Source organism: Chiloscyllium punctatum, chromosome 24 (genome assembly GCF_047496795.1).
Source record: "Chiloscyllium punctatum isolate Juve2018m chromosome 24, sChiPun1.3, whole genome shotgun sequence".
In the NCBI taxonomy this organism is placed as follows: domain Eukaryota; kingdom Metazoa; phylum Chordata; class Chondrichthyes; order Orectolobiformes; family Hemiscylliidae; genus Chiloscyllium; species Chiloscyllium punctatum.
Genome location: NC_092762.1, coordinates 77,251,080 through 77,277,727, shown reverse-complemented (window position 1 = coordinate 77,277,727; position 26,648 = coordinate 77,251,080). Strand labels below are relative to the sequence as shown.

General features: G+C 41.0%; 1 protein-coding gene and 1 long non-coding RNA gene across 6 annotated transcripts in view; one reads left to right on the top strand and one right to left on the bottom strand.

Annotated features, from left to right (window-relative positions):
* LOC140494715 (uncharacterized) lies at nucleotides 1–19,390 on the top strand. Its single transcript, XR_011964034.1, has 3 exons — nucleotides 1–13,200; nucleotides 17,469–17,669; nucleotides 19,275–19,390. It is a non-coding gene; the product is annotated as an uncharacterized lncRNA (long non-coding RNA).
* The window catches only part of LOC140494714 (uncharacterized), a 130,939-nt gene continuing 123,067 nt past the window's right edge, over nucleotides 18,777–26,648 (bottom strand). For 4 of the 5 annotated variants that reach the window (XM_072594231.1, XM_072594232.1, XM_072594229.1 and 1 more), the window contains exons 3-4: nucleotides 23,800–24,013; nucleotides 18,778–21,261 (exon numbers count right to left, since the gene is read on the bottom strand). In XM_072594231.1, coding sequence (XP_072450332.1) covers nucleotides 21,054–21,261; nucleotides 23,800–24,013 — 422 coding nt within the window. In that variant the 3' untranslated portion in view covers nucleotides 18,778–21,053. Of the gene's footprint in view, nucleotides 21,262–23,799; nucleotides 24,014–26,648 lie in introns of all 5 variants that reach the window. The other variant, XM_072594233.1, reaches the window with a different exon arrangement.

Genomic DNA, 26,648 nt, shown 5'->3' with positions numbered 1-26,648 from the left:
TCGTTTTTCTTTTCTTTATTTCAGCTGAAACAAGACCTGGACAGTATCCAGGCTTGGATTGAAAAATGGCAAGTAAAATTGCCTGGCATTTGTATGGTTCCAATGACTGTCTACAGTAGGATGATCTAACCATTGCTTCTTGACATTAATTATCACTGAATCCCCATTATCAATATCCTGGAGGGTTGTCATTGACCAGAAACTTAACTGGACTGGCTACAAGAGCAGGTCAGAGAGTAGACTGCAGTGAATAACTCACCACGTGACTCCCCAAACCCTGTCCACCATCTACAAAGCACCAGTCAGGAGTATGATTGAATGCTACCTTCTTGATTAGATGAGTGAGTGTAGCTCCACCAACACTAGAGTAGCTTGTCACCATCCAGTATAAAGTAGCCTGCTTGACTGGCACCACATCCACAAAAATATTCACTCCTTCCACCATTAGTAGCATCATAGTCATATAGCGTGGAAATAGACCCTTCCGTCCTACCAGTCCATGCAGTGTGTGCTGTCTGCAAGATGTACTGCAGAAATTCAAAGATTCTCAGACAGCATCTTCCTAACCTACAATAATTCCATCTAGAAAGACAAGAGTAGCAGATACATGGGAATGCCAGCACCTGCAATTTCCCCTACAAGCCACTCTCCATCCTGACTGGGAAATACATCACTGTTCCTTCAGTGTTGTTGGAGTAAAATCTTGTAGTTGTCTCCCTAACAACAGCATTATGGGTCTACCTACTGTTTAAAGGACTGCAGTTGTTCAAGAAAGCAGCTCACCTCCTCAAGAATGAGTAGAGACTGGCAATAAATTACTAGCTAGTAATGTCCTAGGACTGAGTCCTACAGCTTGGAGACAGGCCCTTTGGCCCAAGCTGGTCCATGCCAATCCATCCACACTAATCCCATTTCCCTGCACTTGGCTCATATCCTTCTAAACCTTTTTTTTCATCCATATATTTGTCCAAATGTTGTTTAATGTACTCAACTCAACCACTCCTGCTGGCAGCTCATTCCATATGCATAACACTGTGTAAAAATTAAAAACCACAAGTTACTCCTTGGGTTCCCTTTTATTCTTTCCCCTCTAACCTTTAAGCTGTTGTTCTTTTATTCCCAACTCTTTGTGGGGGGGAGGGGGAGGAGTAGAAAAGAATGAGTGCATTTACCCTATCCATGCCTCTCATGATCTTCTACACCTCTAAGATCCCTCAGTCTAAAGAAAAACATCCTAGCTTGTCCAACCTCTCCTAACTCAGGCTGTTGAGTCCTGGCAATCTCCTTGTAAATTTCTTTTTGCACTTGTTCCAATTTAGTATCATCATTCCCATAGCAAAGTGATCACAACTGAACACAATACTCCCAAGTGTGGCCTTGCCTACATCCTGCACAACTGCAATATAACTTCTTGACTTCTATACTCAAATCCCTGACGAAGGCCAGTGTGCCAAAAGCTGCCTTCACTGCTCTGTCTACCTGTGACTCCACTTTCAGAACTGTGCACCTTAACTCCAAGGTCCCTCTGTTCTACTGCACTCCTTTTTTAAGGCCCTACCATTCATCATGAAACTCATGTCTTGATTTGATTTTGCAAAATGCAAGACCTCACACTTTTTTAAACTTATATTAAACTCCATTTGTCATTTCTCAGCCCACTTCCTCAGCTGATCAAGGTATGGTATAATTTCTGGCTCACTGTCCACAATACTGCCTATTTTAGTGTCATTTGCAAACTTCATAATCGTATCTTGTTCATTCTCAACCAAATCATTGATCTAGATAACAAACAGCAATGGGCTCAGCATAGACCCCTGAGGCACACTAGTCACAGACCTCAGTGAGATAAGTATCCTTCCACTATTACCCTCTGTTTCCTACTATCAAGCCAATTGTGTATCCAATTTGGCAGCTCCCCTGGATGCCATGCGATCTAATCTTCCAGAGCATCTTACTATGTGGAACCTTATCAAAGTCCTTTAACGAAATCTATGTAGATTAGTCTACTTCCCTGCCCTCATCAACCTTCCTGGTCACTTCATCATAGAACTCTAACAAACTTGAGGTGTTCTCTCTCTCTCTCTCTCTCTCTCTCTCGCCCCAAACCCTGGAACCTTCTCCAGTAACCTGCCGTCCACAGATGTTAGGCTTATTGGTCTATAATTCCAGGTTTTCCTTTGCGGCCCCTGAATAAAGCACAACATTAGTCTTCTGGGACCTCACCTGTAGCTAATGATACAAACCTATCAGCCAGGACCTTGCAATTCTCCCTCTAGCCTCTTTAGTGTTCTTGGATGTATCTGGTCAGAACCTGGAGATTTATCCACCTTCATACATTCTCATACGTCCATCTCTACAGTGATATGGACTGTCCCCAAGCTATGACCCCTAATGAAGTCTTCATTACTTTCTCCATGTACATTCCTCCATTTGCAGTATCTTGTTTTCATCGCAAGAGTATCTAGTCACTGCCACATTGCTGTATGTGGGAGCTTGCTGTCTGCAAATTTTTGACCATCTTTTCTTCATTACAAAAGAAACAACTGGCAGAATTTTGTGTTCCACCCAGATGGAGTTTGGTGGATGGAGGTGTAGATTTGGGTGTAATGCTATGGACCTACCAAGCTGTCCAAAGCGCTCTGCAATTCTATAGGTAGAATGGAGGATGTTCTGAGGGCACCCATCAAAAACATAACATCCCCCTCCTCCCCCACCCCACCCCAATGCCTCCAGGTTTCCCTTTTTTGCTTATTGCTCTGTGCAGACCCTCAGCCCTCACTGTGCCCTTTTTAAAAAAAAATCTCCCCCCATTGTTGAGGCTAACTTGCCTTGCCATCTGGCTGTGGCTTCCCATTGTTGAGAACTGGGTGCAGTCTCAACAGTGGTCACTATTACCTGTGGTGCTCCAGGGAGCAGGACTGTTTGCTAGTTGATCATCTTGCAACTTTCAGAGCTGGGACTTCCACTTCCCCATCAGAGGCAAAAGTCTTGCCCTGAACCTATTAAATCCCTCTGAGCATTTAACTGGCTGTAGGGTATGCCATTATAAAGTCAATCCTGCCTTCTAGTTTTAAAAAGGTAATCACTGGTTGCAGAGTTCCTTTTATGTCCCGTTAATAAAGTTACTATATAAATGCAAGCTTTTTTTTTCAAATGAGGCCCTATTACCCAAGGGCAGCTGAATATTGCATGTGATTGAAGTCTATAGTAGCTTTATGATGAAGATTTTCTATTTTATAGGTAGAATCAGCTGATTTTTGCAGAACAAAACAAAAAGCTATACACTCCAACTGACAGCAGCCTTTACCCCCAGTAGCAATCTGAGCAGCTCAGTGAAGGAGAGGTTTTAATTGGGTGTCCGAGTTGTGCCTCAGTCAACTTTTACTCTACCTTTTGAACTCTGACCAACCCCATTTTGCCCTGTGGGTTGTTATAATTTGGCACTTTGGTCTCTCTCTATAGTGGCACAAGTGTTTGTAGTATGTTTAAAAATTATGCAATTTTTGGAGAATTTATCTCCTCCACTGGGAGGAGATATTGATGTACTAGAATTTCTGTATATGATGTATCTTTGGCCGTACTTCTCTCCAGCTGTCATTTAAGAAATATGTTGTTTTGTTACTACTATAGGTACGGATTTGTTTTCTCAACTGTGTTCAGACTGCAAAGGTAGCTTTGTTTAACCAGAATGAATTTCTGTGAAATGAAATCTGCACATGCATGTGTCATTTGTGGGATCTTGAGGTATCCAGCATTTTCTTCGGACAAAATTTGAAAGGGTGGTAAATGCTATATTGACAGATATGGGTCTTCCTACAAAAAAGTGTTGATGTCATCATCTTGGATCTCCACAGCTCACTCCTGGACAACTCTTCCCACAAACTTCAAAGCACCTCAGGACTTTTCCCATCGTTCTGACAGCTTTGACACTGCTAATTGTCTGGATTTCAGTTTTAGTTCTTTGCAGCTGTAACTTTTTTTATTTTAAGAAAAAGAAACAAAGTGAGTTCAACACAGCATTTAGGAGTTGCTGCTCCTAGCTAAAAATGGCCAGCAAGACATTTTGGAGAATAATTGCTTAGGAGTTTTTAAGACCGAGCACAAAACAAAGTTCATGCAGACAGAGGGAAGCCTTAATGAGCTACTGTAATGTATCTTGTAGATGGTACCCACACTGCCATTGTTTCAACAGTGAACAGTGAAGGTTGAAGATCAAACAAGTTGCCTTTATCTTGATGGTGTCAAACTTCTTGTGTTGGAGCTGCACTTATGCATGCAAGTTGGGAGTCTGATGGGATACTCCTGATTTGTATCATTGTAGATGATGGATGGGTGTTTGGGAGACAGGTGGTGAATTACTCTGTAGAATTCCTAGCTAATTTTTTGTTTTTTAGCTCTAAGTACAGGAGCATGGACCAGGGGCCTGTCTGGAGCGGTGAGTCACTGATTTGAGTTTTTATATTTGGCATCAGAGCAGAGGTTTCTGGGAAAGGGGTTTTTTCCATTCAGCTATATAAGTGAGTGTTTTCTAAATCTGAGACCCTACCTTTTGTAGAGCCTCCCACCCAACCACCTCCTTTTAACCTTAAAGAGCAGGGACAAATCAATAAGCTTCATTTTTTTTTTACTTTTCTGATAAGGGGACTAGCTGAGATGGCAGTGCAGGGAGAGGAATGTTGCTCCTGCATGATGTGAGGTGAGGGATGCCATTAGTGTCCCATCCAAGTACATCTGCAGGAAGTGCACCCAACACTCTCTCCTTCAAGATAGTGTTAGGGAGCTGGATGAACTTCAAATCAATCTGGAGGCAGAAGCTATGATAGATGAGTTACAGGGAAGCAATGCCTCCTAGGCACGAAGAAAGCTTGGTTCAAAGGAGGAAAAAAGTCAGCAGAGGGATCCCCTGTGGTGGTTCCCCTGAAAAACATGTATATAGTTTTGGATACTGTTGGGGGGATGACTTACCAAGGATATGCAGTGGGCCTAAGTCTCTGGCACAGAGCCTGTCCCCTGTTGCACAAAGGGAAGGAGGGAAAGGTGGTGTGTGTGTTTAGTCATTTTGTAACTCAATTGTTACAGGGTCAGATAGAAGCTTTGGGAACAAATGACTCAGTTGGTGTTGACTCCCAGGTGCCAGGGTCTGTGATGTCTGGGATCGTATCTTTTGGGGTCCTGAAGGGAGAGGGTGACCAGCCCCAGGTCGTGGTCCATGTAGGTACCAGCAACATAGGTAGAAAGAGGGATAGGGATTTCAGGGATCTAGGGTGGAAGCTGAGAGCCAGAACAAAGAGTTGTTATCTCTGGTTTGTTACCCATGCCACGTGATAGTGAGGCAAGGAGTAAGGAGAGATATCAGCTGAACACATGGCTGCAAGGATGGTGCAGGAGGGAGGGTTTCAGGTACTTGAATAATTGAGGCTCATTCTGGGGAAGGTGGGACCAATACAAGCAGGATAGTCTTCACCTGAACCAGAGGAGTACTAATGTCCTGGGTAGGAAACTTGCTGGTGCTATTTGAGTGGGTTTAAACTAGCTCAGCAGGGGCATGGGAACCTGTGCTGTAACTCAAGTGCACAGGAGGATCAGAGTAGGGAGGACATTGTCAGGATTTCATGGTCACAGGAATGTACTGGCAGACAGCAAGCTGGTGTCTACCTCAACACCAGAAGTATCTGAAATAAGGCAGCATGGATAGGTACCTGGAACTTCAATGTTGTGGCCATTTCGGAGACGTAGATAGACCAGGGTCAGGAATGGACTTTGTAGGTTCCAGAGTTTATATCTTTAAGAACAGGCGAGGTGGTGTGGCCTTGTTAGTCAAAGATAGTATAACAGTGGCTGAAAAACTTTTGACTAGGACGCGTCTACTGAGGTGGTGTGGGCCGAGGTTAGAAACAGGAGAGGAGAGGTCACACTGCGTCAAGTTATTTTTTTTATATAGGCCTCCGCAGAGTTCCAAGGAGGTGGAGAGGATTGGGTGGTCATTATGGGGAACTTTAATTTCCCCAACATTGACTGACTGAAAAAGCTATAAACTCTATGTTGGATGGATCAGTTTTTGTCTGATGTGTACAGGAGGGTTTCCTGACAGTATGTCGAATGGCCGACAAGAGGGGAGGCCACCCTGGATCTGGTGCTTGGTAATGAACCAGGCCAGATGTTTGATTTAGTTGTAGATGAGCACTTTGGAGAGAGAGAGACCATAATTCAGTTATGTTTAGTTTAGCGATGGAAAGGGATAGGTACATGCCACAGGTCAAGAGTTATCGATGGGGCAAGGGCAATTATAATGTGATTAGGATGCACAGAATCGGGTAGCAAAATGCAGACAATAGAAATGTGGAGCTGGTTTAAGGAACAGATATTGTGTGTCCTTGTTAGGCAGGGAGGAAGTGATAAGGTAAGGGAACTGTGGTTTACTACAGAAATTGCATCTCTTGTTAAGTGGAAGAAGGAAGCTTGTGTTGATGAGAAGACTGTTCAGATGAGACAATGGAGAGTTACAAATCAGCTAGGAAGGATTTTAAAGAGAGTAAAGAGGAGCAAAGAGGACACGAGCAGTCTTTAGCAAGTAGAATAAAGGAGAACCTTAAAGCTTTCTATAGGTATGTGAGGAATAAAAGGGTGACTAGGGTAGGAATAAAGCCAGTCAAAGACAGAAGCGGGAAGCTGAGTGTGGACCCTGTGGAGATTGTAGAGGTACTAAAATATTTCTCATTGATTTTTACTCAGGAAAAGGAGAATATTGTAGAGGAGAAGAATGAGATAGGAGCTATTAGACTAGAAAGGATCAAGGTTAGCTACAAAGAGGTGTTATCAATTCTAGGAGTGAAAATAGACCAGTCCCTGGGCCGGATGGGATTTATCAGTAGATTCTTTGGGAGGCTAGGGAGGAGATAGCAGAGCCTTTGGCTTTAATATTAAAGTCGTCATTGTCTCTGGCTCAGTACCAGAGGACTGGAGGATTAAGTGTTGTGCCCTTGTTCAAGAGGGGCAGTAGAGATAACCCAGGTAATTATAGACCAGTGAGCCTTATTTCTGTTGTAGGAAAGGTTTTGGAAAGGATTATAAGAGATACGATTTATAATCATCTAGCAAGCAACAATTTGATTTCAGATAGTCAACATGGTTTTGTCAAGGGCAGGTCATGTGTCTCAAACCTCCATTGAGTTTTTTGAGAAGCTGACTAAGCATGTAGATGAGGGTAGGGCAGTTAATGTGGTGTACATGGACTTCAGCCACATGATAGGCTGTTGGAGAAAATGCAGAGGCATGGAATTGAGGGTGATTTAGCAGTTTGGATTAGAAATTGGCTTTCTGAAAGAAGGCAGCGAGTGGTGGTTGATGGAAAATATTCAGCCTGGAGTCTGGTTACTAGTGGTGTGCTAAAGGATCGGTTTTGGGACCACTGCTGTTTGTCATTTTTATAAATGACTTGGATGCAGGCATAGGTGGATGGATTAGTAAATTGCAGATGATATTAAAGTCAGTGGAGTAGTGGACAGTGTGGAAGAATATTGCAGGGGGACTTGGATAAACTGCAGAATTGGGCTGAGAGGTGGCAAATGGAGTTCAATGCAACTAAATGTGAGGTGATGCACTTTGGGAAGAATAACAGGAAGGCAGAGTACTGGGTCAATGGAAACATTCTTGGTAGTTTGTGCAGAAGGATCTTGGAGTTCATGTACATAGATCCCTGAAAGTTGCCACCCAGGCTGATAGTGCTGTTAAGAAGGCATACGGTGTTAGGTTTCATTCGTAGAGGGATTGAGTTCCAGAGCTGCAATGTCATGCTGCAACAATACAAAACGCTGGTGCAGCCATACTTGGAATATTGTGTACAGTTCTGGTTGCCATATTTCAGGAAGGATGTGGAAGTATTGGAAAAGGTGCAGAGGAGATTTACCAGGATGTTGCCTGGTCTGGAGGAAAAGCTGAGAGATGGTCAACATGGTTTTGGGTCTATTCTCATTGGAAAGAAGTAGGCTAAGAGGGGATTTGATTAAAAACATACAAGATGATCCGAGGATTAGATAGGATAGACAGTGAAAGTCTTTTTTTTTGTCGTACGAGGGGGCATAGCTACAAATTGAGGGGTGATAGATTTCGGACATATGTCAAAGGCAGGTTTTTTACTTTCAGTGGTAAGGGTGTGGAATGCCCTACGTGCCAATGTAGTTAACTCAGCCATATTAGGGAGATTTAAACCATCCTTGGATGAGCACATGGATGATGGGATAGTGTAGGGAGATGAGTTTAGAATAGTTCACAGGTCAGTGCAACATTGAGGGCTGAAGGGCCTGTTCTGTGCTGTATTGTTCTATGTTCTATTGTAGGACTAGACTGGTCAGTGTTAACTGCCAGAAATTTGATAGTAGGAGTTCAACAGTAATGCCATTTAATGTCAAGAGACAATGGTTAGATTATTTGCTTCTGGAAATGGTCATTATCGAGTACTCATGTGGCATGAATGTTACCTATTACTGATTGTGGCCAATCCTGTTGCCAAAGTCTTGCAGCATATGTTTGTGGACTGCTTGGGTATCAGAGGAATACAGATGATGCTGACTGTTGCTCAACCACCAGAAAACATCTCCACTTCTGATCTTTTTTGACGGAGGGTAAGGCATTGATGAAGGAGCTGATGTTTGGGCTGAGGATACCTCCTGAGGAACTCCTACATTCATGTCCTGGGATTGAGATGTTTGATCGCCAATATCCACAACCATCTTTCGTTTACATGCTAGGTATGACTCCAACCAGCAAATGGTTTCCCTCCCCCAATTCCTGTTGATTCCAGATGACTCCTCCTTGCCACCATTCAATTTATTAAAGATTCTTGGACAGCATCTTCCAAATCTATGACCCCTTTGATCTGGAAGGACAAGAACAGATGCTTGTGATCATCACTTTCACGTTCTCCTCCAGTCCACTTAACATTGGTCTTTCTTTGCTGTAACCAAATCAAAATCCAGGAGTTCCTTCCCTAATGGCATTGTGGGTCAACCCACAGTAGGTGGACTGCAGTAGCTGAAGACAGTTAACCACTCACCTTCTCAGGCAACTAGGGATGGGCAACGTGCTGGCCAGCCAGTGACATCCACATCCCACTTTTTTCAAAAATGTCTAATATTGGCTAGTGTCAAGGGCAATCACTTGCGCCACTTCTTGGCTCTAATGTGGAGCTTAGCCTGTAACGAGGTCAGGCCCTGGGTAGTCCAGATGGTGCTCAAACGGCCTGTTAGCAATTTATTCCTTTGCAAGTGCTGCTTTATAACCATGCTATTAATAACCCATTCTGTCACACTTCTCTAGAGTAGACTGCAGGGTGGTGGTTGGCTGGGTTGAAATTTTTCTGCTTTTTATTTTTTTGTGCTCCTGGACAATTTCTCACATTGTCAAGTAGATGCCAATGTAATAGCTATACTGGAATAATATGGTTAGGGACACTGCACATTCTGGAGCATAAATCTTCATGACTATTACTGGAATGTTAAGGCCCATCACATTTGAAATATCCAGTGTCTTTAGCCATCTTTTATTAGGTGTACTGCAATAAATTCGTTGAAGACTGATATTTGTATTGGAACCCCTGAGATGTATTATCTGTGTAGCACTTCTTGCTGAAGATTGATACAAATATTTCAGTCTTGTTGGTTGTTGTGGTGTGCAAGGCTCCCCAGCTTGAGGATGGGGACATTTGTGGAGCCTCTGTCCTAGTAGTTTAATTGTGCACTGCCATTCATGACTGTGTGGCAGGACTGCAGAGCTTAGTTCTGATCTCTTGGTTGCAGGATTGCTAACTCCTTTTCTCTCACTTGCTTATTCCACTCTTGGGCATACAAGCGTTCCTTTTGTAGCAGCTTCAGGTTGACACTACTTTGTTTGGTTCTTCTCTAGGCATGCGTCCTGCACTATTCATTTGAATTGGAGTTGATTTCCTGGCTTTATGGTAATGAGAGAGTAGATATGTTGGGTCATTTTTACTTAACTTTGTAGTTAGGTACAGTTCTGCTGTCAACCCACCAGAATCTCTTGGATGTCGGTTGAGCTGCTGGATCTGTTTGAAGTTTGTCCCATTTAGCAATGTGACATTGCTACACAACATAATATCCTGAATGTGGAGGTTAAATTGTCTCCACAAAAACTGTGCAGAGGTCCCCCCTCCTAGTATTTCGTGGATGGATGCATCTGTGACAGGTAGATTGGTGACAGCAAAGTCAAGTGGATTCTTTCCTCCTTTTATAAAGCTCCCTCACTATCCACCTGGTCTATCAGCTACATCCTGGCAGATATGGTACTCTTTGCATGTTGAAATCCTCCACTCAGCATGTTCTGTCATTGCAACTATCATTCTCTCCTCCAATGGTGTTCAACATGGGAAGTACTGATTTCTCACCCGAGACGGATCTTTTTGGTTGGTAGCAGAGATTTTCTTTTCCACATTTTAATTGAAGCTGGGTTTTCAGAGGATTTGAAGTTGGTGCTGAAGACACTAAGGGTAACTCTTCCTGACCATACCAATGTTCAACACCTCTAATTGGTCTGTCCTGCTTTAGGGATAGGACATTTCCAGTGGCAGTTGTAGTGTATGGAGCATAGTCATATGTGGAATCATACTTTATAGACCATGTCAAACTGTTGCTTTATTATTGGGACAGCTCTCCCAATTTTGACACAATCTCCAGGATGTGGTAAGGAGGATTTTACAATGTCAACAGGGCCACAATGTTAGCCTGGGGTTTTGAATCACTAATCCAGATACATTATGATCTCCACTTCTTCAGAATAGAAGTTCTCTAATAATATATTATAAAACTTCACATTATGGATGTATGTCAATTTTTGAAACTAAGTTATTTTATCTGTTAACAGACTATTTTCAACTCCAGTATATTGCCAAATTTAAATTACTGGGGATCTTTAGTTCAATGGTTGGCAGCTTGGCGCTTTGTACATCAAAACATGGTTAACATTTTAAAGTGACTGGCCAGTAAACAGCAAGTATTCAATTTTACCATCAGTAAAAAGTGACGAATCTAGCCAACTTTCACTGTGTAAATGAACAATGGCATTTTAAAATGTCTGTCAGCTCCTTGAAATGAAGAAAAGGGAACCTTTCACAGACTTGGTAATTCTGATTTTACTCATTTAAAAAGTAATACTTAAAGTCAATCTTAATTAGATATAAAACAAAACTTTAGTTTAATCACAATGGGCACTGGATAAAGTACAGACTAATGGAAGCAACCAAAAATGGACAATTAGTAGGAAATATTGTGGTCCGAATCTGTGAAGAGATGATTTAAATCTGAACTGTTAGAAATTTTGCACAAGACCCATACAGATCACCTTCCACTGAATGCTGATAACAGAAATGTGCAAAGGTTTTATTTCCTTCTGGAGAAAACTATTTGGCCCCAAGAGTGTAATAGAAATTAGGATCAGACTCTAGTTTCACTGAACTAGAGTAAATGCAAGAGGAAGTAGACATTTAACTATGGAGAATAACAGATCTGCTGTCAAATCTGGGTCAGATGCAAAATAGTTAAGTCTAGAAGTACTTCAGCACAGCAATTCAGAAACTAAGCAACAACCTAACTCTTATTCATCTCATTGACACAATTAGAACACAAGAAACTGTGTGCACACCACCTCGTAAAGGGATAGTAATTCAGGCTGCACAATGTGGAAGGAATGGAGTTTGAGCACAAGTAAAGATATAATTAACAGCCAAAACATTACACCATGCTATAGTAGTAGCATCAATCAGTTAGATGGAGAATTTCTTTCAGCTTTTTTTTAATGCTTGGATCATTGTCATATTTTTGTGGTGGCTTCAATTATGAGTTACTATGTTCTTAATGGACTGGTCATTTAGTGTAGGTTCAACTTTTAGCTCAGGCAGGTTAACAGACAAACCGATAACTAACAGTTAAAGAAACTTTTGTACATATCCCTCGTCAAGCATGTTGCTAATTGAACTCTTCTTGGCTGTTGGTCATGTGGTATTGTGCTGGGCTCGTTAGAGTTTTTGGATCTTACAGCTACTGTGTTCCTGCTTTTAATTTTGCAGGAAGAGTTACAGAAATCCATGGGGGGGTGGGGGGAGGAGGTAACAAAAAAAAAGTTTGCTATAGCTACTCTAGTGAAGACCAAAAGGTTGACTCCATCCAATACTTAATGCAGAATTATTTTTCCAACTATTTTGACTTGCTTATTGAACCATCTAGGCCCAAAACTCTGAATTTTAAATGTTCAGAAGTCTGGAGGTTATGATCCAGTTATATGGAGCATTGGTGAGACCACAGCTAGAGTATGGTGTGCTGTTTTGGTCTCCATATTTTACAAAAGGACATAAACATGTTGGAAACAGTTCAGAGAAGATTTACTAGATGAGTACCTGGAATGAATGAGTTGCCCTTTGAAGTAAGGTTGGAAATAGTAGACTTGCGTCTGCTGGCGTATAGAAGATGTGACTTGGTCAAAAAATGTCAACATCTCTCAGAATCTTACAATGTGAATGTAGAAAGGATGCTATTTCTTGTGGGAGAATTTAGAACTGGAGCTCTCCCTTTCAAAATAAGGGATTGCCAATTTAAGACAGATGAGGAAAAATGTTTTTGTTCTTTTTGGAATTTTCTTCCTCAAGGAAAATCTTGAATCCACATTGTTTTAAATATTCTTGATGAGTAGGGAGTGAATGGTTATCTGGAACAGGTAGGATTATGGAGTAAACAGACCAACTGGATCTTGAATTGTGGAGCACTTACACTCCCACTCTCTCTCTCTCTCTCTCTCTCCTTTTTTTTTAAGGCCCAAGCCTACCTCATTTCCCTCCTTTTTATTTTACATTTCAAATTTTGATTGCTCCTGTGAAGTATTTATGTGCCATTTAGGTTAAATGCACACTATGCAAATACAATTTATTGTTTTAATAGTATTTCACTTCAGAGGTAGAGGATTCAGCTGCTAACACAACACTACTCACTTTCTAGTTTAGTGTTAAACATTGCACCTTGGATCCTGTACCTGACGCTGCTCCTTTTTTTTTTTCAGAGCAGCATTTGAAAACAGCAGCGATTGGACTCGCTGGCGCTCTCGCCCCCATTTAATACTTGTAGATGGATATCATAACCTGTGTCAAGCTTTCCGACAGGAAACTGCTAACAGACTGCATTGAAAATTGGACCCTCTCCAGTGAGTCTCCTGGGAAACGATCACATTGCAACAGATTCCATCTTAAAATAATAGTGTGAACCATAACTAATAAAGTTGGTTATTGTTTTCCCCATGTAAGATTGCCTTCATAACTTGGGGAAAGATTTTAAACTTGAGCAGTAACTTGCATGGAAGATATTCAAACTATAAAACTCTCTCGTTCTCTTTTTTTTTTCTCTCTCTCTCTCTCTCTTTCTCGTTTCTTCCCCCCCACCCCAGTTTAATTGAAACCTGAGCAAATGAATGCTGTTTGCAGTTTTAAAAATCAGGTGTAGTTAGTGAGCCAGACTTGAGTAACATCTCGTGGCTACTTGTCGGGCAAACTGTTAGAATCAAAGGCTTTATTCTAAGCTTTATACAGCAAGCAGCCACATGCTGAATGAAGGTCAGCTGCTGTCATTAGAGTAAAACTGGAGAAAAATAGTGAAAATGATAGTCCCCAAAAAGTCATTAGAGCATGTCAGTTGGCAAAGGTGGGGCCAATTTCTAACCTAGAGTTAGAACACATTTATAGACATGCAGGGCAACAGATGGTTGATATTAGAGACCTCCCCCCATCCCACTCCATTCCATCACTGCCATCATCCCAATAAGTTGGATTTTGTATGTTGTTCTATCAAGTGGAAAAAAAACCTGAAACCTTTGTTCATTTCAGTAATTTTTAGCCAACTAATTATTCTTTAGGGGCTTGTATGTGTTTAATTATCATTGTTTAACCTTGTTTAAATGTACCTGAATGAAAGGGTGAGCAGCATTCGTTTGATACTGATTAATACTGGGGTGGCACAGTGGTTAGTACTGCTGCCTCACAGTGCCAGGGACCCAGGTTTGATCCCCGCCTTGGGTGGGTGTCTGTCTGTCTGTGTGGAGTTTGCACTTACTCCCTGTGTCTGTGTGGGTTTCCTCCAGGTGCTCTGGTTATTTCCCACAATCCAAAGATGTGCAGGTCAGGAGAATTGGCCATGCTAAATTGCCCTTGATCAGGGGTAAATATAGGATAGGGGAATGAGTTTGGATAGGTTACTCTGTGGAGAGTTGGTTTGGAATTGTTGGGCCGAATGGCCTGTTTACACACTGTAGGAAATCTAATCTAATAAAAAGAGACACTTTTTGATGTCAGTGGGTTATAGGCTTGGTGAATACAATTTTCAAGGGAAAACTGAGCCTGATGGACCATGAAGATTTAAACTACAGTCTGTGTTGAATGAGCGAAGCTAGGGAGAGGAGCATTGACAGGTGGTTATTTGTTAGCTCATGTTTCAATAGAACTCATTGCATAAGGGTAGAATTTGAGCTTTTTATTTTTAAAGCCTCACAGTTGAATAGACTCTGCACTTGCACATCATCAGCCACAGAAGAGAGACAAAAATCAAATAGAAGAAAGACTGAGATAGAATTGGAATGCCACCTCCTTCCCAATAGACATCTAGTCCCTGTACACACCCATCTGCCATGGCGAAGGCCTCTAAGCTCTCTTTCCTCCTCTCCCACTGATTCTGGATTAGAGTGGTGCTGGAAAAGCACAGCAGTTCAGGCAGCATCCGAGGAGCAGGAAGATAGATGTTTTGGGCAAAAGCTCTCCCGCTGATCCAACTAGTACTCTTTCACCCACTCATTCATTTGATTTGGTGCAACAGGTGCTCACCTCCTGGTTCCTTCAGCCTAAAGGGGTAGTCATGGGCACCTGCATGGGCCCAGCTATGCCTGCCTCTTCAGATATGTGGCACAGTGCATCTTTTGCAATTCCATCTCCATTTCACCTGGATCATTTCTGACCTCTCTCTCTCTCTCTGCTCCCTAGATCTCTCTCTGGTGACCGAATCATCATGGACATCTACTTCAAATCTACCAACTCCCACAGCTACTTGGACTACATTTCCACCAACATTTCTAAACCCCCCCCCCCCCCCCCCCCAAAAACCCAATGCAGTTTAAAAACACTATCCTTCATTCCTAATTCTTCCACCTCTGTCCTATCTGCTCTCAGGAGGATCCATTCCACTCCAGGACATTGCAGATGGCCTCCTATTTTCAAGGACAGCAATTATCCCTCACCCATGGTCAAAAATGCCCTCCAGCACATCGCCTCCACTTCCCCCAACGCAGTTGTCTCCTTCCACCATACTAATCTCTGGATCCAGCATGTTATCCTCTGCCATTTCTGCCATCTACAATCAGTCCCCACCACTAGAGACTTATTTCCCACCCCCACCCCATCAGCATTCCGTAGAGACCATTCCCTCCGTGACTCCCTTGTTAGGTTTCCCGCCATCCACTCCCTGCACCTTCCCTTGCCACCACAGGAGCTATAAAACCTGTGCCCCAATCCATTCTCTTTCTCTCTTTACCCCCCCAAACCCGTAGCTCCATCCAAGGCCCCGAAGAATCATTCCGCCTCCAGCAGACATTTTCCTGCACATTCAACACCTCATCTAATGCTTCTGTAGCGCCTCTGTGGTCTCCTTTACATTGGGGAGACAGGACCACAATTCAGGGAACATCTCTGGGATATATGCACCCAACAAATCCACTGACCACTTCAACTCCCCCCCCCCCCCCCCCACGCCACCAAGGACATGCAAGTCCTGGGCTGCCACCGCTGCCAAATCCTAGCCACCCAACGCCTGGAGGAAGAATGCCTCAACTTCTATCTTGGAACTCTCCCACTACGTGGCATCAACGTCAATTTTACCAGTTTCCTCATCTCCCCTTTCCAAACTTCGTTCAAGATCCAGTCCTCCAACTTGGCACCGCCCTCTGGAACGGTCCCACCTGTTCCCTCCGCCCTCCCCTCTGGCCTATCACCATCACCCCCCCTGCCTGCGTCTACCTATCACCTTCCCAGCTACGTTTCCCCCACACCAGCCCCCTATTTGAGTCCCCTTCTTCCTTTCCCCCACCCCTTTTCGCACTCACTCCCCTGATGAATGGCTTAAAATGTCGATTCTCCTGCTCCTGGGATGCTGCCTGACTTGTGATTTTCCAGCGCCACATTTTTCGACTCCACTCTCCAGCATCTGCAGTCCTCTCTTTCTCTTGGATTCCACCCAACACGCCGGAGGAAGAACGCCTCAACTTCTCTTAGAAGTTGTATTTGTTATCCCCAAATGTATCTGATAGATCTTTACTTTCAGATCTCCTTGATTATTTTCAGAATGTTGTTGAAGTGGTGGCCAATGCTCCCTGACCAGAGGAATCTTTAAAGTCACCAGCTTAGAATTGCATTTTTTTAAAGACCTCAAAGTACTCTTTTTTTTTAAGTTTTTGTTCAATCTCAGCTGTACACTGATGTTTGTGAATGCTAAACTTCCCACAAAAAAGGGACAGAAAACCTTGTAGGCAGTGTGATAAATCAGAGGAAACTGAAGAGCTGCTGGTCAGTACTGCAGTGATGAACGCTCCATTAGCATCCGGTATTGTGACAAAAGGTCACCACTCAAAAACATTAAGCCTTTTCACCTCACCATAACCGACACCATCTGAGTTGTCGACTGATTTAGAAATAAAATTCCCTTCACACTCCAAAGAGAAAACAGGAAGTGTTGGAAGTGCAAAATAAGTTCACTCAGACGAGGAGATGACGGTACACAATATGAGGACAGGAAAAAAAAATCATTTCAGTTTTTATTTGTTGTCCAGATGGTGGACATTTTCTGGGTGCTTTTCTTTTTGGTTCTCCAGACTGTTTTTGAGCTTTTGATAAAATGAATGCTTATCAGGACAACCGAAATGCAACAGTTTGAACCCTAAGGAAATGTCAGAGGTTGAACTTTGAGAAGAATATTTCCCACCTGCTGTACCCAACCTAATCCCAGCACAATGACAGTGGGGTCTTGTGCAATCAGCTTGTCTGGAGAAATAGCATACATGCTGCATAAGACTCAGTCAGTAGTGCACTGTTCTTGCATACATCTGCAGGCCCACAAATGCAGTCCTCCTGGGTTTTTATCCTTTATGTGAAACCACATGTTTTCTTCATTAAACATTGGAAGCATTTGTCTAAGTGCGAAGGATTAGGAAGCTGGGTGAAAGCCGAGATGTTAAATATCCATCTTGAACCTCTTCCATAGGCTGAAGCTGTCCTTTAGTTCTGACCCTCTTATGTCAAAGATGGCGCTAACTTTGAACTGTTTTCAGGCCCGCCCTTAAGGGACAGTTGCTCTTTTCAAAAGAACATACATGTGCATTGTTATGGCTGTGCATTGTTATGGCTGGGCAATGTTTGAAACTGATTTTCTGCACTTCAGTAGAGTGACATCAGCAGAGAATCAGCCTGATGGAGCACTGTCCTTTTGTTGAATAATTCTATGGGGAAGCATGTCAGCACTGCAGGGTGCAACTCTTCGTAGTCAAGGTTAGAGTGGTTCTGGAAAAGCATAGCCAGTCAGGCAGCATCCGAGGAGCAGGAAAATCGACATAGCGGGCAAAAGCTCTTCATCAGGAATGAGGTAGGCTACTGAAATCAGCATCACACATTAGAATAATATGTAAACCAAGAAATAGTGTTTCCAAAGTGCATTACAACTAACAATGGCTTGTCTAGTCACTGTTGTAATATACGAACCATGAAGCTCATTTCCACACAAGCTCTCACAAATAATAGTGATCATGGCAGGTAATGTAGATTTATTGATGTTAGTAGAGACGTTAGGTGTTTGTCTTTACACCAGGGATAATCTTCCTTCAAAATAGTGCCACGGGGTGCTTCGCATCCATCTGAAAGAGCAGGCTGCTTGGTTAATGGAACCTTTGACAGAGTAACAGTCGTTCAACTTTGCATTAGAACCTAGATTTTGTGGTCAAGTCTCTAGTACCAAAGTCGAAATTATAAACATCTGACACAGAAGCAGTGTATTGCTAACTCAGTTGCACTTGTTTGATTTTCCCAAACAGTGTGCCTCAACCCAAATCTCCAAAGAGCTATTACTTGCTGAATCAATGACTTTTCCATTGCCAGGGTGCACACACTAGCCATTGGTTTCCTTCGTTTTGCTATAGATGCACATCTGCAACCAACAGGTTAATCTCATCCCACCTAAATCCCTTTCAAGTGACAGCAAAGCAAACCTACTGATTTGAATCCACCACCAGATGTGACAGTGGATTGTCAACCCACTGCATTTATCATTCCTAGTACAAAAAACCCCAGGTGTTCTCTCTTTCATACACTTTCCCAATAAGTTCAGGATCCAGAAACCTATCAGGGATGAGAAAAACCTGGAATGATAAATGCAATAGCAGTTTTGCCAGAGTTTCAGGTCCTAAGTGACCCCTGAGTTATATAATAAGCAGCAATGCTTTAAAAAATCACTGCACTGTACATATTCACGAGAGAGAGATTGATAGTTTTTTGATTAATAAAGAGATTTCAGAATAGAAAAGTAAAATTACAGTGCAGCTCCATTATGATCATGCTCAATAGTGGAGCAAGTTCATTTAACCAAATGGCCTAATTCTGTTCTTAATTTTTTTTTTATTTACTACTCTGACTATAATATACAAATACACAGTGAGAATCCACAAGTATGAACTGATGTGCAAAGCACTGTTCACAATGCAGTAGCTTTATTAGATATTTACATTCTTCAATGTATTAGATAAAATACATAACTAGTTCATGTTTTATGAATGGGTCAAAGTCCAATGCAAGTAAACATATCTAAACACTTCATATAAAAATGACTAATATTCAATTCTTAAATGTACTTCTTTTAAGTTACAGCTAGGTCAATATTAAAATAAAACACACAATTCACTACTTTACACAAAAATTATCCAGGAGAAAAGGGTGATCAGCATATATTACAGTCTTCAATGAAATTATTCACAATATTCATGATCAATGATTAAACAAATACTTCTTCCTCTTTACTGTATTCAAATCAAGACTCAATGCATGGAGATGTATTGTAATCTATTGTTTTCCAGAACTACTTCACTGTCAACTCTTTAGGCCTCCACAGAATATCCTTCTGTGATCTTCCAGGTTATAAAGTCAAGTTTGGCATCACATAATCACCACTTCTTAGTTTCCTGCACTTTTCTCTTTCCAGATTTGACAGCTCCACTACCATGTTTCTTAGCCCGATGCTTAGATGTCAAGGTAAAAGAAGATTGATCTGTACATATAAGGAGTGAATGGGAAAATCTGGTTAAATCCCGAGTGTACTGGGTCTCTTTGTTTTTGTCTAGAATTATCTGTGCTTCTCAGCATTAGTACTGTGTTGTACATGTCAAAGGTTTCAGATTATAAGAAGTCTGGAAAATTGCCAGCCTGATGTATTGATAGCTTTCCTTTTGAATTCCAACGTGAAAAACACCTTTATTACAATTAATAAGAATGCTCAGTGGTGCCGTGGCATGTATATATTTGGCTTGATATTATATTTATGCCTTCATAAGCACAGAGATCTCAAACATACTCTATAATAGCATACTTATAAACTATCAATATTAATCCTTCCTAAAATACTGTAATGTTGGAAATTCAGAATTGATGGACCAGCATCCTTCATATTTATCTTGTGAATTTTCCATTGTCAATTTGCAATCTCATCATGTTCCTGAAGAGAAAATGTTCTGAACTTTTGCCCTGAGTAACACAATGAAATAGGCAAGCAACATGGCAATACAATTAACAATCAACCTGTGATTATCATCAAATTCAATGAGAATCAGCTGGAGTTCAGTAAATCCTATTCTATAGTAAAGACTCCACTATTAACCAGAATTTAAAAGTTTGCTGTTAGTAATTTAGGTGCTTTGGGTATTCTTTCTTGCAGTAAGGAAATATTAATACTGGGTCAGAATTATGCTTCATTAAATGTGGTTCTTGTTACCATATAATCTGCATAGATTGCGGGCAGTGTGGGTTTTTATAGCATACATGTCTGGTAGTGACTTCCACCCGCCAGGAGTAATGCTGCTACTACTTTTATGCTGGTATATCCAATATACTGGATTTTTACAGTAATTATAGCCCTGAGATCTCATAATCCAGTTAAACAATAAAGGGCTTCCTGAGTGTAATTGTACATTTCTCACCTATTAAGTTTTGACTAAATACTGGAAGTTTATTCCTATGTTCAGTCATATGGCTAAGTACTTAAAATTTTATTGTAAAGTTCCTATACCAGGCAACTTTATGCTTTGTGGAATCGGGCAAGGAGACAAATTGACAATAAACATAGAAGGTCTCAAACATTGAATCATTGTGGTTACACAATAACCTATAGTGGTTTTGCTTTGGGAACCTCTTCAATAGTATCTGAAACATAACAGTAATTTATAGCAAAGACTCCCTGTCAGAATGAGTTCACAGTTCTGTGGCATGGAGAACTATGTGGTAGGTCAATGAAAAGGAATTGTGTGGCTAACTTTGTAAGGATCGAGCTTCCCGAACTGTTCATCAAGAATAGGAGAAACAATCTCAATTTAATAGCAAAATTGAATACAATTGTATATAAATATCCATAAATGTACACTTAATTGACTCTTATGCTATGATTTGAGATGTAGTTGTATCAGCTAATTGTACAAACCTGAAAAAATATGTAATAGACATTTATGGCGAGATGACATTAAACAAGGGCAGTGGGACAGAACAATATCATAGTTTCAATAATTTTGTAGTTAGACTCATAACTCCAGAAATATTGAATTTTTGTTAAAACCATCACAAGATTTCACCCTGTCTGATACTTGAAGCTTTTAAACTGCAATAAACCACACAATCAGTGTGGTCCTTTTAGTGTTCTCCTTGCACTCATTTGCATTGTACACTAGTCTAATCTTCCACGATGCAGTGTAATTTTTCTTTGTCCTGATGCTATTCAACCTCCAAGACCCCACCATCTCAGTCTTGGGGCGGGAGCTCGTGTGGGCCCTCCATTCTCAGCTGGGATAAAGTAGTGATCGAGTCCCAGTTCATACATGCAGTATAAATTGTAGGCTACCATCGCCAAGGTTGGGAAAAATGTCAGCCCAAATCCAAATCCACGATAGGCACTGCTTAATCCAGCTGTAATCCAATATACCAATCTGTAAGAAATGCACAATTAACTTTGTATCAGTGAAGTTCCTGTCACAGTTTTGTCATACACCCCTGACAACTGGTGTGCAAATACAAAGTGTTTTATATAGGTCTGTAGTTCTGTTGAGTGATCGAAGATGTTCATTCTCTCTCAACAGATGATGACAAACCTGATGAGTGTTTCCCATCTTTTCTATTTTTACTTCAAATTTCAAGCAGATTTGTCATATTTTCTGTATATGCGCATAGATCTGGTCCATGAAAATCAATATCCATTGTGTTTAATAGACAGCATTAAAGAAAATGATGGAATCTATTACTTTCTCTAACAAATCTCAAGCTTTGAATAAGACTATAAACAAGTTTCACTGGAATGTTAATAGAAGAGCCAACAGAAGTGTTCAAAAACAAAATTTGAGTTATTTCTACTGCTAGGTTAAGTAGGAATAATGAGGTATAAAAATAGGGATAGATTACTAACACATATAGGTGCATTAAAAGATTATTGCATGCAAATGATTAGAATATGGAATACATTAATATGCTAATTCAATCACAATTATTTGGCAACAAGTTAAGAGGCAGTTAGACAAACACTTGAAGAAAAATGTTAAAAGTTACAGGGAAAGATGAGATTGCAGTAGATATTTCCAATGTAGTCAATGAGCTTTGCTGTGTTGGGCTTCTTGTGATTATGAGAGAATTATCTGCTGTTAATATTTCCTTCATGTTTTCACATTTGTTTGTGTGTTTTAAGTAGTTTCATAATAAGTTGTATACTTGTCCTTGTGTATTTCAGTATCCCATTACTTATATAATGGTGTGCTACTTTGTCTTGAGGTCTCCAATAAAAGAACATACATGTTCCTGTTGGCAGCAATCGCATGCTCTACTGATGCATTCCAGTTTTCTATTAATAGTATGAATTGTACAGCTTGGTTTTACACATCACCTAACTAGTTAGAATGGCCAGTAGTAAAACATTTCGGAAATCCTGATTATAATTTCAACTCTTAATTCAGTAAAACTGTCCTTTCAAAATACTATTTTGAAAGGCCGGAGCAATTTAAATAGAGGACCTATCACATAGGAACAGGAAGACACCATTCTGTCCCTTGATCCTGTTCCATCATTCAATTAAAATCATGGCTAATCCATGACCAAACTTTATATACCCATTTTAGTCGATAGTTGTTGGATAACAGAAAATTATCCATTTTAGATTTACAATTCGCAATTGGTCTGGCATCAATTACACTTTGCAGAAAAGAATTCCAAAATTCTACCACTCTTTCTGAATAAAAGCATTTCTTGATTTCATTTTTGAAAGGTCTGGGTCTAATTTTCAAATGATTCCCTGAGTCCAAGATTTGACAAATAGTGAAAATAGTTCTGTCAATCAACACTGTTCCTTTCATACCCTGAAAGCTTCAATCAACTTATCCTTTAGCCTTCTAAATTACAAAAATGCAAACTTTGTTTGTGCAATCCATTCATTCAATTTGCGACTTGCAATTTAGTAAATCTATGCTGTATCCCTTTCAATAGCAGATTATCTAATTTAAGGTCTCTAGTATGGAATACAAACTTTCAGATAGGATATGACAACTAGCATTCTGGTTTTCTCTATGTAAAGAGCAGCATTCTGTTAATTCCCCTAAGTATTTTCTGTACCATTATTTTTATTCTTTCATGGGATGAGGGTATTACAGGCAAAGCATTTATTGCCCATCTCTAACTGATCTTGCACTGAGTTGCATTCTAGGCTATTTCAGAGGGAAGTTAAGAATCAATGACTTTGCTGTAGTTCAGGAGTCACAAGTAAACGAGATCAGATAAGGCAGATTTGCTTCTTTGAGGGACAGTTTTGATGAATTTTTTTTAATGACAATTGATGTTAGTCTCATCGTCACAGTTACTTAAACTAGCTTTAGATTAGATTAGATTACTCCGTGTGGAAACAAGCCCTTCGGCCCAACAAGTCCACACCACCCACAGCGCAACCCACAATATTCAAGGTTTATTGATTCAGTGACATTTTCATGTCAATGTATCTGGCTCTCTTTGGATCTCTGGAGTTGAAAACGTTCCAAGTAGTAAATTGACCAATGAGTTTAGAGTAAGGTTGTATCCACCTTGACAATCCACTTGAAAGCGGTCATTTTTCTTGTATTGTGTAATGATGTGAGGTTGTCATTTTATTTGACTGTAGAAGGCATCACAGTGGAGCCCATAGAGTCCACAGTCCTTCAGCATGGAGTCTCTCAGCCCTTTGGCCCAAACTGGTCCATGCTGACCAATGTGATGGTGACTGGTGGTGGAAGAGCAGTGGATTTTATTTCCGAAGTTACCGGATCCCAATTGTGAGATCCTATTCCTGCCCCACCTACAACAAACAAACACATAACAAAACAAGGATGGCAGTTGGACATCATGATCCATATGCTTAGAACCACATTGAGCAGTCTGTTGGCAGAACTCTTCATCCTTTAGCTCTAAAGAAATAATATCAAAAACAACAATGCCTGTTTAATATTGTTCTTCACCTTGCCACTGCAAAGAGTCCTGCTAATATAGGAATGATCTTCAGGTGCTCCTGGTGGAGATAAGTTGCCATGACAGCCATGTTGATAAAGTAGAGTGTAAACTGTTCAATGGAGTTGCCAACATATCTCTGATGGATAAGAACAGCGCGAACATTAGTGTCCAAGGGATCAATTGCCGTAGAACAAAGCCGGGCTAGGGCGCCTATTACAACACCTGGAAAAGATCAAGACATGTTAAGTTCTTTAAGTATGGATCAAAGCAGAATATTTTTGAGAAGAAGTCTGCAAAGATTTCAGACAAGTGATACTATAAGTTAGAAAATTTTACAACCAATAATTGAGTGGATTTTTAAAAGTGTGTTTCCGGTTGAAGATAAGAATTCTTTAGATACAGCATCACACTAATTCTTCAATATGGTGTGCTAATATGACAGCAGATAGTCCAAACAAGATCCTTAATTGTGGCCATACCTTTCAAGAAGTACAAAGCAGAAAGTTTGTACATCTGAACAAATAATTATTGGGTGAAGGCAATATACCGTAAATGCTAGGAATTTGGAAATAAACACAGAGACTGCCCCTTTCCCAGCCTGCCTCACTGCTATACTGACTGCAGACCACTCTTCCCAGTCTGTATCATTGCAATGCTGACTGTAGCCAGTAAAAAACTAAGTATGACATCTAGGCATGTGAGCAGATATTTTAACCAAATGACGAAACACTTGGCCAAAGAAGTAATTTCTAAAGAATATTTTAAAGGGGAAGCTATGTTATATATGAGTTATATGTATGCATTCTGATATTTTTAGTAACCAATTATAATTTCTAAGTGAAAATCAAAAATTCTTCACCCAGAGAATCGTGACAAAGTGATTATTGAGCGTGGGCAAAGTGAATTGTATGGATGTGTTTAATAGGAGGCTAGATATTAACATGAGGGAGAAAAGAATAAAGATTTATTCTGACAGAGTTAGATCAGTAAAGACCAGATAAGGTTTATGCAAACCTAGCATGGACTAGTTGCCCCAAATGACCTTTACTCATATTTTCTTCCTTAATGTACTTCCGTGCAATATTGTTCAATGTGAAAATCTTTGTGGGAAGAGTACATTTGCAGGTCGATGACCTAAAAATGTAAACATTCAATTTCCTTTTCATTAACAAGTTAATGTTGTTTTTGTGTATGACTATTTATTGAAATGATCTTTTAAGAAGTTGCATTTTTTATGTTCTAGCAATGAATTCCCACATCAAACCTTACTTTTCTAACTGTTCCTCTCTATCAAGAATGACAAAGCTGATCTCAATCTGTTACGTTTATTGCTGTGCTACACACATTGGTTGTGATTTGAACACAGATGGCATGAGGGTGTATCAGGAACATAATCTTTCAATACAGTTAAAGCCTAAAACAAACGGCATGGCTAAGAAAGTAAATTGCATAGTATGTAAAACATCCCAATGGCTAAACATACTATCTGGTGTGGTAAATGGTCATACAGTTGAAAGAGACATGACTTTGTTCATCAGTCACAGCAAGATTGGCATAAAGTGCAATACAATTGCCATATTTGAAGGTGCCAGTGTTGGACTGGGGTGCACAAAGTTGAAAATCACACAACACCAAGTTCTAGTCCAACAGGTTTATTTGGAAGCACTAGCTTTCGGAGTGCTACTCCAATAACCACCTGATGAAGGAGTAGGACTCCAAAAGCTAGTGCTTCCAAATACAGAAGAATCTCCATTATCCGAATTTTGGATAATCTGAAGAAGATCTCAAGGTCCTGATAGAAACACTACATCAAAGAGACGTTTCTAACACTGATCATGTCTTTTGTTTACAATAATTAAACATGAACCCAGTTTACTGAAATGAGAACAGTCCTGGATATCTCTCTCTCTCTCTCTCCACCTTAAACTCCCCTAATTTCTTCAACAGGTGGAACTTAGCAAAACATTGTGTGCATGCCATTTTGAAACTCACCCCCCCCCCCCCCCCCCCCAAAGGCAGCAGCAGTCTTACTGTTGGTGTCCAGTCTGGCTGCCCTGGAGAGGGGTGTACAGGGGCCGGAGGGTGCAGACAAGGGGGGCAGACAGTGGGTGGGGGTTGGGGTAGGAGGGGGCATGGACGGTGGGTGGCGGCGTTGGATGGGTTGTGGGGACAAACAGGGGACGGGGGCTGACGCACGGTGTGCTGCTCTCTAGTCTCCTGAATAGGGGGTGGACTTAGTGAGTGCTTGCTGTATCAATCCCATTGATCTGATTGGGGCGAGGGGTGAGGTTTCAGCAATGCTGCAGGTCCCTTACACACAAGTGTGTGTCTGCACAGAAACAAACCCTAAGCTAGAGATGGGTAGCAAGGCAGGCAGAGCGAGGAACAAAGGAAACTTCAGAAAACTTTGAGCTCCAGAGGAGAGGTATTGAATCATTTAGCCGTATAATCAATTATCTGGACAAAATAGTGCCCGCCCATCTCGTCCGGTTAACCGAGGTTCCTCTGTAAACTTATTATACAAGTGCCCTGGCATTTGTGGACTTGGAAGTGATAAATGTTTAGCCAGGGCAATGCTTATGAACTAGGAGGCCTGTTCTGTTATCCATTTGAATCATGGCTGATTTGATGTGTTCCCTCTTTTTAAATTAATTCACGAGATGGGGTGTTTCTGACTAGACCAGCATTTATTACCCATTTATTGCTCAAAGGATAGTTAAAAGTCAACCACATTGCTCTGGGTCTGAAGTCACACGTAGGTGAGATCAGGTAAGGATGGCAAATTTCTTAAAGGGCATTAATGAACCAGAGGAGTTTTTACAGTCAGGGCCACCATCAGGGTAGCTTTTTATTGAAT